Here is a 15,424-nt window from a genome sequence, read left to right as displayed (position 1 = left end):
GATGGGCCAGGGATGAACAGCTCTGTGGACACAGGGGCAGGAGCTAGATGGCTGAGTTCCCTTCAAGGAAGAGGGAGATGTGGGCAGCCGCTTAAGATGAATGGCCCTTGGGGGTTCGTAGGTGTGGGTGAGAGGAAGACCTTAGAGGGGGTGGGGGCGGTGGTCACGCCTGCGAGGCAGGGGAGGCATCTCCAGAGCACAGCCCTCGTGATGGGGGCCGTCTGCCCCACCTGCTCCGTCCACGGCTGCCTCTTCTCGTCCCCCACCCGTAGATGGGCTTCCCAGCCTCCTGGTTACTGTGCACTCTCACGTTGTGGCTCTGCCAGTAGCAGGGAGGCCCCTGCTTGTTGATTTCCTCACTGCTTCCTGGTGTTTTGACTGCTGAATGGAGCTTCATCAGGCCTGTTCTGGTCACCCCTGTGTCCCCCAGTGTCCAGCACATGCCTGGCAGGGTAGGTGCTCAGTAATGTTGAACAAGCGAGTCGGGCAAATGGGACTGGAGCAAAAGGCGAGCATGTGGCCGTGTGTGGAGTGTGTTCCCGTGGAGCGTGTTCACATGCACCCTGGGAGCCTGGACAGGGCACACACCCCGCACAGGCCCCAGAGAACTTTCCTAGGGCAAGAGGGGCCTGCTCTCCGTGAGAATGTTGACGCTGAAATTCTTCCTCTCTGAGCAACTCCCTCCCTGCTGCCCACAGCTGACCTCTTCTGTGAAAGGGCTGGGTAGTTGATGCTGTTGGCTTTGGACTGCTGTTGGCTGCATGGACAGTTGGTAGTGAATGGATGTAGCTGTACTCCAGTGAAGTTTTATTCACACAAACAGGTCTCCCGATCTGGCCTGTGAGCTTTGGTTTGTTGACCCCTGCCATGAGGTTCTGCAGCCTTCCCCACCCCCTGTCCCGGGAGGCCCTCACAGGAATCTCAGCCACTGTCCGTCACCTGGCTGCCACCACCAACCACAGGGACCATTAGCAAAGCGAAGCTCTGGGGCCACAGCTTCCTGAGGCAGCCCAGAGCCCTTTCTGCGGGACGGGCTGAGCCTGCCCTGTGGCAAGGGGTGGCGCGCCCGGCTGGGGGGCCTTGTGGTGATCCGTGCCTTCCGTCACAGGCTCCGCCGCTTCTGCCACTACATCGTGACCATGAGGTACTTCGAGATGGTCATTCTCGTGGTCATCGCCTTGAGCAGCATCGCCCTGGCTGCTGAGGACCCAGTGCGCACAGACTCGCCCAGGAACAATGTGAGTGGCCCGGATGGCCGGGTCCCCGCCAGGCTGTGGCGGGGGAGCTGGGTGCCTTCCCAGGGGCCCAAGGGGCTGGGGTGGGGCTGGGGTCCTGTCGTCTCACAGGACACCCCTCCTTCCTCTGTCTGTGTGCCTGGCAGTGCAGGACCAAAGGTCTGGAGACAGGAAGACAGGGTGCGGCAGAGGGGGCCTGTTCCCAGACGGTGCTTGTCAGAGACCCCCCTCCCAGAACCGTTTTCCACAGGCTTCCTGGCTCCCTGGCTGACTGCTTAGAGGCCTGGAGGAAAAACTCGGAGCCACCGAGGGCACCCTGGCTCAGGTTTCAGCCCAGCCTTTGAGAATAACCTTCCTTCTGGTTTCAGGCTCTGAAATACCTGGATTACATTTTCACTGGTGTCTTTACCTTTGAGATGGTGATAAAGGTGAGATATGTGGCTGCCCCTTGTGACCCCAGTGTTTTGCTCTCCCTCCCTCATGATTGAGATGGGACCAGGGCAGTGGTTGAACCACAATTTCTATAAACTCTTAAGACGTATGGTAGGTGTGTGTGTCCTGGGCGTGTGCTCAGCGCGTGAGCATGTGCACACAAAGAGGCTTTGTCGCTCACTGAGAAAATTACATCCCGCACCGGGAGTGCTCCCCAGTGTCGTGCCTGGGCCTCCACCTGCTCTGGTTTCTTGAACACATGAGCTACATACAGTCTCTCTCCAATGTGCACATGTGGCGGAGGCCCTCCTTCTTAGGACAGCAAAGGAGCAGGGCTGCATGGCATTGGCTGGGGGAGGAGGAGACCTGGGAGAGAGAGGGTGTTAGAAGATTGTTGGAAGTGGGTGCTGAAGACTTGAATTTAGGAGGGCATTTGTCTTATGATAGATGGAGTCCTTCACTGTCTGCCTCTAAGTGTTGACACGAGGTCCCCCATATCACTGTCTGACTAGTGTGGCCCTTGTGTGTTTATGCAGGTGTGCCTTCAGTGTGGTTGAGTGTGCACACACCTGCACGTCCATGACTTCTGTGCAGCTTAGGGTATGTGTGTGCCGGCATGCGTGCACACCAGACAGCGTGTGCATGTGGAGCACTGACAGCAGATGCATGAACACGTTACCTCTGCTATTTCACCCTTGCAAAATTCTGTGGGGTGTGTGTCATCATCCCCATTTTACAGATGAGGAAGCTGACCCTTAGCGAGGTTATGTTACCGGCCTAGAATCGCAGCAGCAGGAGTGACAGAGCCAGGATGTGAGTGAAGGTCTGCGTAACTGCAGTCCTGCTGCTCTGAGCTTGCCTGCAGGGGATCTGGGCGAGCTCTGAGCTCCCTGGGGCCATGTGTGCCTACAGCCCAGTGATGGAGGAGCAGATGGAGATGGAGACCTCAGTCTCATTCAGGCTGCAGGGAATTTAGGAGCCCAGGCAGGATCTCAGCCGGTCACAAGCCATGTAGGGATATTTGGGTCCATGGCATTGAGGTCCAAAGGCCCACTGAGGCCCTTTGGGGTGTGACCTGGGCCGTGTCTCCCTACTCTGACAGGGCATGTAAAGGTGTCTCTAAGGTGCACTGATGTCACAGGTGTGCACATAACGTGTGCACTCAGCCACACTGAGCCTTCCGCGGGGACCTAGAGCTATATTCCTCCCCCATGACTCTGGAACCAAGCCCTGTAGCTCTGCCTATCTTTCTAGGTTTGTTTTGGTTTGGTTTTTTGAGACAGGGTCTCACTCTGTCATCCAGGCTGGAGTATGGTGGCGTGATCTCAGCTCACTGCAGTCTCTGTGTCCTGGGTTCAAGCAATTCTCATGCCTCAGCCTCTCAAGTAACTGGGATTACAGGTGTGCAGCACCACACCCGGCTAATTTTTGTATGTTTAATAGAGATGGGGTTTCACCTTGTTGTCCAGGCTGGTATTGAACTCCAGAGCTCAGGTGATCCACCCGCCTCAGCCTCCCAAAGTGCTGGGATTACAGGCGTGAGCCACCATGTCTGGCCATGTTTTATTTTTTTTCTTAAGAGACAGGATTTCACCATGTTGCCCTGGCTGGTGTCCAACTCCCGGGCTTAAGCAGTCTGCCTGCCTCAGCCTCCCCAAGTGCTGGGATTACAGGCATGAGCCTCCGCACCTGGCCTCTGCCTGTCTTTTCTGGACTATGACATACCTAAAGTGTGTTTCTCCCTCCTAGATGATCGACTTGGGACTGCTGCTTCACCCTGGAGCCTATTTCCGGGACTTGTGGAACATTCTGGACTTCATTGTGGTCAGTGGCGCCCTGGTGGCGTTTGCTTTCTCGTAAGTAACGTTCGCTCTGCTCTGGCTAGGGAGAGCCCCCAGAATCACGATGGGCGTGAGGGTGAGGGAATAAGGAAGAGGCCCTCTTGTGGGCTTCCCTGGGCTGCCTGTGGCTCTGTTGCTGTCCATGTGGGACTGTCCCTGCCTGCTTGGGGCGGGGCTGCGTGGGGTTAGGAGGGCATGAGGTCTGTCTGTGGCTCTCAAACTAGGTAGGGCCCTGGTGTGGCCTGTGGCCCTGGGACCATCCCCGCCTGCCTGGAGGGGTGGGTGCTATGTGGGGCTGGGAGGCCCTGGTGTGGCCGGTGGCTCTGGGACTGGGCGGCACAGCCTCTGGTGTGTCCAGCGTTTGCCTCCCAGGGTCCTTGGAGGCAACTTCACCTTGACCTGCTCTGAGGCAAGTCTGCTCCTGACCCAGGGAGACCTCTGGTGCTTTCGCCCAAGGCAGAACTGGTGGTCGCCTTCCCCTTTTGGGGCATTAGACGTCTCCTCTGACTCCTGAGCCAGTGGCACTTGGCCCTGCTGTGGCTGGAAATGGAGTTGGCTTCCTCGGATAACTGCATGGAGGGCATTGTCGGGGGCTCAGCTACAGCTGGGGATGGGAATACGGCGGGGAGTTGTGGGGTGAGATCCAGAGACAAGGAAGACCCCTAGTGGACGACAGACATGAGGGAGGGTCCACATCTCTCTGAGCGGCTGGGAGGGCTGCTCCTGGTGCCACTGACTCTGTTCTCTTTGTCTTCCTCTTGCTGGACTCGGCAGGAGCTTCGTGGGGTAATGCCTTCTCTCCCCCACACGCTGCCCCTGACATCACAGCATTCCAGCAGCCCCTCTTGGGTCATTTCATCTCCAGCCTCACCCCCCGCCCATCCACTTTCACCCCATCGGGGCTGCATGCTGCCGGGAGCCAAGTCCCCGGCCAGGGGTTCCTGCCATGCCTCTGGGAGCGGGGCGGGGAGCTGGGCTGGAGCTGGGCATGGTCAGCCCTTGGTGAGGAGCTTGCTGGTGAGCAGGCTGTCACCAGCGAGGGCTGGAGGCTGGGGCCATTGGCCTGGAGGGCAGCAAGGGCTCCGGGAGGGAACTGCCACCTGTGGCCACAGCCCGAGGACCGGGGACATCGCGAGGTGCTCCTGGTGCAGCTCCTCTCCGGAAGAGCGGCGTTCTTTCCTCTCTTTCCTCTCCACTCCAGCCCCCTGCAGTTCCCACTATTTCCTCTTTCTGTGATAAAGGAATGAGAGCTTTGCCAAAGCATCAGCATAGGCCTTGGGAGTGGGAACACTGCAGCCAGGGGTCCCCCAGTCAGGAGGAGGGGAAGGGGTTGGGCCCATCCAGGCGGCTTCAGAGCAGGAGAAAAGGAGCAGGCCCCAGATGGACGCTCCCCGAGAAAGCCTCATTTACTGGGTGACAAAACAGTATCCCCTCCCTCCTGCCCCTGTCCCCTCTTCCCTCAGCTGGCGGAGGAGCTGGTTTGAGAGTGGGTGTTGGGAGCACTGGGGTGATGGAGACAGGAGGCTGGGTTCTTCCCACCTGGAAGCGTTTCAGGGGGAGTTTGATCTGATTCTGGAGTGTAGCCTACAGTCAGGGGAGAAGAAGGGGACCAGGGTGCCTGAGACGTGTAGCTCACTCTCCCTGCTCAGCCCCAAGTGTTGCTGGAGCCCCAGGAAGAGCACAGGGGGCAGGGCCACCCCTACAAGCAGGCCTTCCCCAGGGAACGTGGTGGGACGTGGCCTCTGAGCAGGGTGGGAAGGGTTCCATGTGTGAGTGAATCCCACTCAGCCCTGAGTCCTCAGCTCCCACCCTCACCTCCCACCAAGTAGAGTGGCTTTGCTTCTGAGAACGGGGGCCGCCTTAGGAGGAAATCTCTCCTAGACACTGCTGGCCCGGACTCAGTAGGGTCATGGGAGGTCCAGTCCCCAGAACCTGCTAATTCCTGCATCCCTGACAGGTAGAGGCAGCTACCTGGGTCTGTCCTGGCTTTTTCTTGGAGGGGCCCTGATCGAGGCCCACTGGTTCTGTACTTCTGCTTGCTTCTGTGCCTGGAATTTTCTTTCCCCAACTTCCTGCCTTGCCGTCCCTGCCCTGCATGAGTTTTCCTGTCTGCTGCTTTCTGGGTAGCATTGATATGTCTGTCTCTGTGGCTCTCCCTCCCTCCCTCCCTCCCTCCTTCCCTCCCTCCCTCCTTCCCTCCCTCTCCCTTTGTTTGTCTTAGTCCACCATGCCTCTTGCATTGCCTCTGTATTCGTCCGACTTTTTCTCTTTCTTACTCTCCTTCCCCTCTTCTGTCTTCCCGCTGTCGGTTTCACGTCAGCGGGAGGAATGTTAGGACGGCTGAGGAGATCTGTAGGGCAGAGGCCAGACAGGTCCCCTTTACCTCCCTCTAGCCAGCCCAAAAAGCAAGGAAAAAGCCCTTCCAGAAGATTCTCGCCCTAGAAACGTGCTTGTGGGCTCCCACTTCTGGGTCTGCAGTCCTCGTGCGGGTCTCTTCTGTCCTCTTAATCCTGGAATCTGGGGTGGGAGGGGTGTCAGGGGTGATGGTTCTTCTCCTTGTGCACCAGATGCTGCTGCCCTAGCCCCAGCTCCTGTCCTTAGATGAGGCCCGGGCCAGGCAGCCCCTGGGAAGAGTCATGGTGGCCTGTGGCACCTGCAGGGCAAGGCCTCTCTGCTCCTGGGTCCTCCACCCTGGAGTCTGAGACAAAATGCACAGGGGAGCAGGACTCAGACCCTGGGGGGCCACGTGGGAGCTGGGCACACCCATGCCTCCTGCCTGTCTGCATCTGTGGCTTCTCCCTTCTAGAGGATCCAAAGGGAAAGACATCAATACCATCAAGTCTCTGAGAGTCCTTCGTGTCCTGCGGCCCCTCAAGACCATCAAACGGCTGCCCAAGCTCAAGGTTGGAGCCTGGAGTTGGGGCTTGAGGGATGTGCTGTGTGTGTGTGCGCGCGTGTGTGTGTGTGCGTGTGCGTGGGTGCGTGTGTGTGTGTGTGTATGCATGCAGTGCATGAGTGTGTGTGTGTTCACATCACACCCCTGTGTGAGGGGGTTGGGCTCACTCAGCTGTAAGCCCCCATTACCCAAGTAGACCTTGTTCCCAGCAGTCTCCTGTGAGAATCCTCCTCCTCAGCCCAGCAGTACCAGGCGGCACAGGGTTTTTCTTCAGCAGCTGCAGTGCAGTGCGGGAAAGGCTGCCGGGACAGATGCAGGGTGGTGGAGGGAGATGCTGGAGGTCAGGGGCTTGGGACATTGGCTGCTGAGAGGGGGACAGGCATGGGCTGAGCTTCTGGATAAAGACAGAGAATAAACTCAAACTCATAGGGCCACGCTGAAACCTAGTAATTGTGAGCTTGTGCTAGGCCCTGTGCGAATTGCTTCATGTGCTTCAGCTCACTTAATCTCCCAAACCTTTATGCAGCAGATTCTTTTACTGGAAATTCAAGCCATTGAGACCTGAGGCAATGGGGACTTAGAGAAGAAAGTTTGTTTAGAACCTGTATGTGAAGGAGTGGGCTGGCAGGCAGCTGGGGAAGGCGTCGGAGGCCCACTGGGTCCAGGGAGGAGTGGCACCTGCCCTGGCACCGAGTGGCGCTGTGCAGTGGTCATCCACAGTGTGCCAGGCTGCTTTGTGGGAGACGGTTGTGGCCCCACCTTCCCGTCACAGCTAGATCAGAGCAGCCTGTGAGGTGTCTTCCCAGCTCTGAGAGCAGCATTGTGTGCACAGGGAATGCTGAGCTTCCAGGTCGGGAGGGACCCAAGAGAAAGCCTCAGGTGGTGATGGCTGATGACAGGGCGGCCTCGGGCCACAGAGCACACGTGTCCCTGTCCTGGAGCCTACTGCTTTATCCTCAGTTTGCCCAAATTGCTTCCCTGATGGACAGGGTGCAAGTGCAGGGCAGAGCCTGGCTGCATCCTCTCTGCACAGGCCCAGCACCTCGTGGTGCAGCTGGGCCTGGACTCCTGGTCATTCCCGTTTCCGTGGCTGAACTCTGACCTGTAAGGTCGGCCCTCCTAGGCATCCAGCTGCTGCCTCTAGCACCTCCTGCCCCTCCATCCGGGCCAAGATGCCTCCCCTAACAAGAGACACAGCACCAGTCTTGTGTGTCAAGGAAGCTGGTGGTGGAGCCTCTCTGTGGTCAGGGGCCTGAGGGCCTTGCAGGGCCCTGGAATGCCTGGGGGCCACCTGGGCCTCAGTGATCCTCAGGTTTCCATCCCGTAGGTGCCCTGCCTGGTCCTCTCTCCTGGCTCCCTTCACATCCTTTCCTGCTTCCGGCCCCTCCCTGTGGCTCCACCTCTTGTCATGGCTCCACCCCTCCACTCATGGCCCCACCCCCCACCATGGCTCCACCCCCTCATCATGGCACCACCCTTCCCCTCATGGCCCCACCCTCCCACCATGGCTCCACCCCTTTCCTCATGGCCCCACCCATTCCCTTATGGCCATGCCCTCCCACCTTGGCTTCACCCCCTCATCATGGCTCCACCCCTCCCCATGACCCTACCCTTCCCCCTCATGGCCCCACTCTCCCACCATGATTCCACCCCCTCATCATGGCTCCGCCCCTCCTCCTGCAGGCTGTGTTTGACTGTGTGGTGAACTCCCTGAAGAATGTCCTCAACATCTTGATTGTCTACATGCTCTTCATGTTCATATTTGCCGTCATTGCGGTGCAGCTCTTCAAAGGGAAGTTTTTCTACTGCACAGATGAATCCAAGGAGCTGGAGAGAGACTGCAGGTAAACTGAGGCAGGGTGCAAGGTGGTACACACAGCCCCATGATGCAGACAACACTGGGAGTTCCCTTGGGACCAGGTGGAGCTGGTCACATGGCGTGGGAGACTCCACTGCAGAGCATCACGGACTCTGCCCGAGGGCCGGGGAGCGGCTTGCTTGAGAAGGGCTAGTGTCACCACAGAAGACGGGATGCATCCCCTCCCCTCACCACACCAGGGACCCCCAGCACTTCCTCCTCAGCAGAGTCAGGAACCAGGCATGTTCTGAGGCACACAGACATCCAGGGAGCTCAAGGTGCCCTCTGGGCAAGGCTTCTCTAAGCCCTAGAGATCTTGGCTGGGCTGTAAGGTCAGAGGGGCTGCCCGATGGCTGGAGCTGCTGTCACTGTCCACATGAGGCCTCAGAGCTTCCTGTGCCCAGCGCTGCCTCCAGAGCAGACAGGAGAGGGGCCCTTGGGGAAGAGCTGGGGGAAAGCTGGTTAGCTGCCTGTGTGGACCCTGGGCAAGGCGGTACCCACAGTGTCTTCCTGCCCACGCGGCAGCGTCCCAGCTGCTTCTGTGTGAATATCATGCAGCTTCCTCCTGTGCTGTGTGACTGATGGGCACTTGGCTGTTTGCAGCTGGGAATGCTGCACGTGCACACGTCCGCCAGGGAGCAGTAGCAGTTTGGGGAGGTGTATCTGTCTGGTAGTGGAATTGCCGGGTCCTGGGTGTGCGTGTACTCAGCCTTAGTAGATGCTGCTAGGCCCTTGTGTAAAATTACACTCTCTCCAGCGTGGATGAGAGCCCCACATCCTAGCTAAATCTTGGTGTTTTCTTTCTCGCCTTTCTGGGTGTAGTGGTCATTCACCGTGGTTTAATTTTGCACTTGTGTGATGACCAATGAGATTGAGCCCCCTTTGCTAGGGGGATTGGCCGCTTAGGTGTTCTTTTCTGGAAGTGTCTGCCTGTGGTCCTGTGTCTGCTGTCTGCCTCTTTCCTGTCGGTTACCAGGAATCATGTAATGTTCTGGACAGGAACCCTTTGTCATATGTATGGATCGCGGAGGTCTTCTCCTCCTCTGAATGGTGCTTTCTACTCTTTTAATGGTGTCTTTTAAAAAACAAAGTTCTTTTTTTTTTTTTTTTGAGACAGGGTCTCACACTTTTGCCCAGGCTGGAGTGCAGTGCTGCTATTGCAGCTTAATGCAGCCTCGAACTCTCAGGCCCAAGTGATCCTCCCTCCTCAACCTCCTGAGTAGCTCAGACAACTACAGGCACGTGCCACCATGCTTGGCTAATTTTTAAAATTTTTTGTGGAGATGAGGTCTTGCTATGTTGCCAAGCTGGTCTCGAACCCCTGGGCTCAAGCAGTCCTCTTGCCTCGGCCTCCTAGAGTGCTGGGATTACAGGTGCGAGCCACTGTACCCAACCATAGTTCTTGATTTTAATAGAGTCCAACTGATCTTTTTTATTCTTTTATGCTGAGTACTCTTTATATCCTGTTTAAGAAATCTATCCCAAGGCCAGGGATGTTTTCTTGTGTTTTCTTCTGAAAAGTGTTATTTTTGCCTTTCACATTAAGATCTGCAGTTTACTTGGAAGTTGATTTTTATGTGTTGCATAAGGTATGGGTTAAGATACGTTTTCTGACGATAGATATCCAATTCACCCAGCATTGTTTATTTGAAAAGATCATTCTTACCCAGTGTAATGGATTTTTTAAAAAACAAAAACAAAACAGCTTTAGGCCAGGCACGGTGGCTCACGCCTGTAATCCCAGCACTTTGGGAGGCTGAGGTGGGTGGATCATGAGGTCAGGAGTTGGAGACCAGCCTGGTCAAAATAGTGAAACCCCGTCTCTACTAAAACTACAAAAAATTAGCTGGGCATGGTGGCCAGCACCTGTAATCCCAGCTACTCGGGAGGCTGAGGCGGGAGAATCGCTTGAACCTGGAAGGTGGAGGTTGCAGTGAGCCAAGATTGTGCCACTGCACTCCAGCCCGGGCAACAGTGTGAGACTCTGTCTCAAAAAAAAAACAAAAACAGAAACAAAAAAACAGCTTTATTGAGATGTAACTAACACATTATACTGCTTGTTCATAACAATCCACTTACAGTGTGCAATTAAGTGGTTTTTAGTATATTCACAGGTACACGCAGCCATCGCCACAGTCAATTTTAGAACACATTTTCAGCACCTCAAAAAAAAAGAAAAACCCGCACCGTTTAACTATCATCCCCTACATCCCTGTCCCACCCCTAGCCAACTATGAATCTGTTTTTGATCTCTGTAAACCTCTCTGTTCTGGACACTTTTTGTAAATTGAATGATACAATATGTGGTCTTTTGTGAGTGGCTTCTTTCGCGTGATGTTTTCAGGTTTGTCCACGCAGTGGCTTGTGTCAGAGCCTCGTTCCTTGTTACGGCTGAATATCTGTTCTGTGCTGTGCCACATTTTCCTTATTCTTTCATTTGCTGATGAACATTGGGTTGTTTCTACCTTGTGGCTGTTATAAATGATGCTGTTGTATACATTTATGTCCACATTTTTGTGTGGGTCTGTTTTTGCTTCTCATGGGTGTGTACCTAAAAGTGGAATTAATGAGTGATTGGGTAACTCTGTGTTTAACTGTTTGAGGAAATGCCAGACTGTTTCCAAAGTGGCTAAAGCATTGTGTATTCCCACCAGCAATGCACGAGGGTTCTGAATTCCCCATATCCTTGCCAACACTTGTGGTTTTCCATCTTTTTAGTTTTGGTATTTTTTAAACTACAGCCATTATCATGGGCATGAAGTGGTGTCTCGTGGTGGTTTTTATTTGCCTTTCCCTGATGATGAGTGGTGTTGAGCAGCGTTTCATGTGCTTAATGACCATTTGTTTATCTTCTTTGGAGGAGTGTCTATTCAGATCCTTTACCCATTTTTTATTTGGGGTTTTTTTTTTTTTTTTTTTGAGACGGAGTCTCGCTCTGTTGCCCAGGCTGGAGTGCAGTGGCGCGATCTCGGCTCACTGCAAGCTCCGCCTCCCGGGTTCACCCCATTCTCCTGCCTCAGCCTCCTGAGTAGCTGGGACTACAGGTGCCTGTCACTACGCCCGGCTAATTATTTTTGTATTTTTAGTAGAGATGGGGTTTCACTGTGTTAGCCAGGATGGTCTCCATCTCCTGACCTCGTGATTTGCCCGCCTCGGCCTCCCAAAGTGCTGGGATTACAGTCGTGAGCCACTGCGCCCGGCCTTTTTTATTTATTAGAATAGTTATTTACATATTCTAAATACAACTCCCTTATCAGACAGAGGATTAGGAAATAAGTATTTTTTCCCATTCTGTGGATTTGTCTTTTTACGTTCTCGATGTCCTCTGAGCACAGAAGTGTCCGATTTGATGCAGCCTAATTTATCTGTATTTTTTATTCTGTTGCTCATGATTTTGGTGTCACATCTAAGGCTCCATTCCCAGATTCGAGGTTATGAAGTTTTGTCCCCGTTTTCCTCTAAGTGTTTTATAGTTTTAGCTCCTTACACTTAGGTCTGGAATCCATCATGAGTTAATTTTTGTCTATGGAGTAAAGTAGGGTCACATTCATTCTTCTGCATGTGGACATCCAGTTTTCCCAGCACAGTCTGTTGGAGAGGCCATTCTTTCCCCACGGAATGGTTTCAACACTCTTGATAGGTGGGTTTATTTGGATCTTTTGTTTTTGCCCTCTAACCTCCCATGTTCTCATTCCTAGGGGTCAGTATTTGGATTATGAGAAGGAGGAAGTGGAAGCTCAGCCCAGGCAGTGGAAGAAATACGACTTTCACTACGACAATGTGCTCTGGGCTCTGCTGACGCTGTTCACAGTGTCCACGGGAGAAGGCTGGCCCATGTGAGTGCTCATCCTGCTCTCCGTAGCTGGGGCAGGCAGCCCCTGAGCTCAGCCTCCCTTCCTCCTTCTATCCCTGGGCTCAGGCGTGGAAGCAGACCCACCCTTGTGGTGCAGGTCTTGAGTTCTTAGGGCTGTCTCCTTCGGGGGTTCCCCTGACACTTGCTCTCCTCTTGGCCCAGGGTGCTGAAACACTCCGTGGATGCCACTTATGAGGAGCAGGGGCCAAGCCCTGGGTACCGCATGGAGCTGTCCATCTTCTACGTGGTCTACTTTGTGGTCTTTCCCTTCTTCTTCGTCAACATCTTTGTGGCCTTGATCATCATCACCTTCCAGGAGCAGGGGGACAAGGTGATGTCTGAATGCAGCCTGGAGAAGAACGAGGTAGGTGGACGCTCTGTGGAGTCTTGCAGTGGACAGCGTGGGCAGCGCCATCAGGCTTCCCTCCTGCACACAAATCACTCACAGCTGGGTCAGCTTTGGCTGCCACCGTCTGCCAACACAGGGGCAGGTCCTCCTTTCTCCTGCAGAGGGACCAGATTTGGCTGGTTGAGGCCTGCTTGGAGAAGGCCTGGGCTGCTTCAATTTGTCTTCTCTCATCAGGGCTCCCTGTGAGGCCTGGTGAGACAGGGCTGGGTGCAGTAGATGCCGTAGGGTAGGTTTTCTGCTTCTGAGTCTCTGTGCTCCTTTCTCCCCTTACAGAGGGCTTGCATTGACTTCGCCATCAGCGCCAAACCCCTGACACGGTACATGCCCCAAAACCGGCAGTCGTTCCAGTATAAGACGTGGACATTTGTGGTCTCCCCACCCTTTGAGTACTTCATCATGGCCATGATAGCCCTCAACACTGTGGTGCTGATGATGAAGGTGTGTGGGGCTCAGCACGGAGGGGCAGCTGGCGCTGCTAGGGATTGGGATCTGACCCCGAGGCTGAGTGGAGAGTCAGCCTTCTTCCTCCCGGCATGAGCCAAAGCAGTAATGGCCTTGCATCCTGGCCAGCATGGGATGCCTGTGGAATCCTGTTTCCCTTTGTTGTCTGTGGGCTGGGACAGTGGGGAGGTTCTGGGAGGACTCGGGGAGAGCAGGAAGGGGTGTCCCAGGCCTAGGCAGGCATCGAGTTCTGTCTGCCCGCTTTGCTTGGTCATAGTGGTCCCAGATGGGGTGTCTTGGGGCTGCCAAACCCATGGCCAACAGTGCCTATTCCTGGGCAGTTCTATGATGCACCCTATGAGTACGAGCTGATGCTGAAATGCCTGAACATCGTGTTCACATCCATGTTCTCCATGGAATGCGTGCTGAAGATCATCGCCTTTGGGGTGCTGGTACGTGCTTTGGTCCCCGCTTTGCCTTTTGACAACCTGTATTCTGGTTCCCCATCTGTAGGGCGACCTTTGGGGGCTCACAATTTGGAGCTGGGAATTCTCCGAGTACCCAGAGTATATGTAATGCTACAGGGGCCCTGGGGAAGGGGCTGTTCTGAGACTCTTGGCTACATAAGCTCTGCCCCCAGCCTAGGTCCTGGGAGGGAGGCAGGGCTGGGTTCTTCCTCTTTGGACACATGGCTCTTAGTCCTGCCTCTGCCCAGGCCCAGAGGTATCTGTGTCCCTGGCTTTGACATCTGCTTACCTCTGGCCTTGTGCTGTGCCCCCTGGGGTGGCCTGTCTGCCCTGTGCTCAGGGTCTATCACCCTCACCGCTTTCTTAATCAGGGCCACCACCTATACCTCTTTGCCAACAGAGCCCTCATCAGCCGCTGGCACTAACTGCTCTTCTTTTTCTCTAGAACTATTTCAGAGATGCCTGGAATGTCTTTGACTTTGTCACTGTGTTGGGAAGTATTACTGATATTTTAGTAACAGAGATTGCGGTAAGTAGCATTTCTGTCCCTCCTTCAGGGTCCCCAGGTGGTTTCCTTCTAGAGCCTGCTCCCCTCAGTGCATCTCCAGGCCCTGTGTTAGCCTCTTCCTGGGTTCCGCAGAACCCCCTGGACACATGGAGGCTTTGCTCCAGGGGTGGAGTTTAGGGATTGGGTGTTACCCCAGCAGATGTTCTTTCTTGAATAAGAAAGTGATTCTCAAAGATCTTTTGGGCTGCTGGCCTGAGAGTTACCTGGAGCTCCATGGTAACAACTAATCAAGAAGATGTGAATCTTAAATTTGTATCTGTATAATATGTATCTAACAAGGTGGTATCAAAAATATATAAACTGAAACCAGTAAGGATTTATATTTTAAAATATTGCCCCCCACCGTCTCTCTATGTATCTCTCTCTCTATATATCTGGAAATACTCATTCTTACCAAACATATGTGGATTATGTCTTAAAATTGACCAGTGCTGGGATATAAACTTGTCTCAACAAATTTCAAAGCATCTAAATCATAAAGCAACATTCTTTGAGTACAACACATTACATTGGAAATCAATGGCAGAAAATCTCATTTGTTTGGTCTTAGGTTGAATTCTCGAGAAGCAGACGCAGACACGAGCACTCATGTGAAAGTTATTTCTTAAGTTATGTTCCCAGTAGAAACCAGCAGAGGGGCATGGGGAAATGGGTGGGAAGAGAAGGACCAGAAATCCTGCGTCCCAAGCCAAGTCCTGGTGGGTCAGTGTGGGTCATCTCCCAAGGGACTTCTGGCAGCAGCGTAGGTCGCACCTCAGAGCTATCCCTGCTGGAAAGGGAGCTGCAACGTGTTTGCCTCTGCACCCTCCGCACGGCATTAGGCTGAGGGCTGCACCTGAGGTGTCAATTCTCAGATGCTTCCAGCTCCCCGAGTGTGCCACGAGTGCTGCACCCAAGCTGTTAGGGCTGAAGGGACGTCTGACACCATCAGAGGAGAACCTGCTGGAGCACCAGGCTCCTTCCTGTTCTGCCCACACTTCACATTGGGTTCACTGTGCTCATTCTTTAGCATGGTGCTGGTCATGGTCTCTGGGAGACAGAGCGGAGCTCCGTCTGCTGTGCTGGTCCAAGCAGAGCTGATGTTCATCATCCCGTTCCCCCCACCCTTTCTAGAGCCCCTGAGCTGATGTTCATCATCCCGTTCCCCCCACCCTTTCTAGAGCCCCTGAGCTGATGTTCATCATCCCGTTCCCCCCACCCTTTCTAGAGCCCCTGAGCTGATGTTCATCATCCCGTTCCCCCCACCCTTTCTAGAGCCCCTGAGCTGATGTTCATCATCCCGTTCCCCCCACCCTTTCTAGAGCCCCTGAGCTGATGTTCATCATCCCGTTCCCCCCACCCTTTCTAGAGCCCCTGAGCTGATGTTCATCATCCCGTTCCCCCCACCCTTTCTAGAGCCCCTGAGCTGATGTTCATCATCCCGT

At 54.5% G+C, this 15,424-nt stretch overlaps 1 protein-coding gene across 14 annotated transcripts in view; it reads left to right on the top strand.

Moving 5' to 3' along the window:
* The window catches only part of CACNA1B (calcium voltage-gated channel subunit alpha1 B), a 253,949-nt gene that overhangs the window by 167,394 nt on the left and 71,131 nt on the right, over window positions 1–15,424 (top strand). For all 14 annotated transcript variants that reach the window (XR_008626612.2, XR_008626611.2, XM_055117377.2 and 11 more), the window contains 10 exons: window positions 1,109–1,238; window positions 1,604–1,663; window positions 3,417–3,523; window positions 6,315–6,411; window positions 8,088–8,248; window positions 11,961–12,098; window positions 12,278–12,479; window positions 12,798–12,962; window positions 13,307–13,417; window positions 13,878–13,961. Coding sequence is in view for 12 of the 14 variants with exons in the window: in XM_055117377.2 (XP_054973352.1) it covers window positions 1,109–1,238; window positions 1,604–1,663; window positions 3,417–3,523; window positions 6,315–6,411; window positions 8,088–8,248; window positions 11,961–12,098; window positions 12,278–12,479; window positions 12,798–12,962; window positions 13,307–13,417; window positions 13,878–13,961 (1,255 nt within the window). In the remaining 2 variants the exon portion in view is untranslated. The remainder of the gene's footprint in view (window positions 1–1,108; window positions 1,239–1,603; window positions 1,664–3,416; window positions 3,524–6,314; window positions 6,412–8,087; window positions 8,249–11,960; window positions 12,099–12,277; window positions 12,480–12,797; window positions 12,963–13,306; window positions 13,418–13,877; window positions 13,962–15,424) is intronic.

Source organism: Pan paniscus, chromosome 11 (genome assembly GCF_029289425.2).
Source record: "Pan paniscus chromosome 11, NHGRI_mPanPan1-v2.0_pri, whole genome shotgun sequence".
Lineage (NCBI taxonomy): Eukaryota > Metazoa > Chordata > Mammalia > Primates > Hominidae > Pan > Pan paniscus.
Note: the sequence above shows the minus strand (reverse complement) of the source record. Positions and strands in the feature narration are given on the sequence as shown.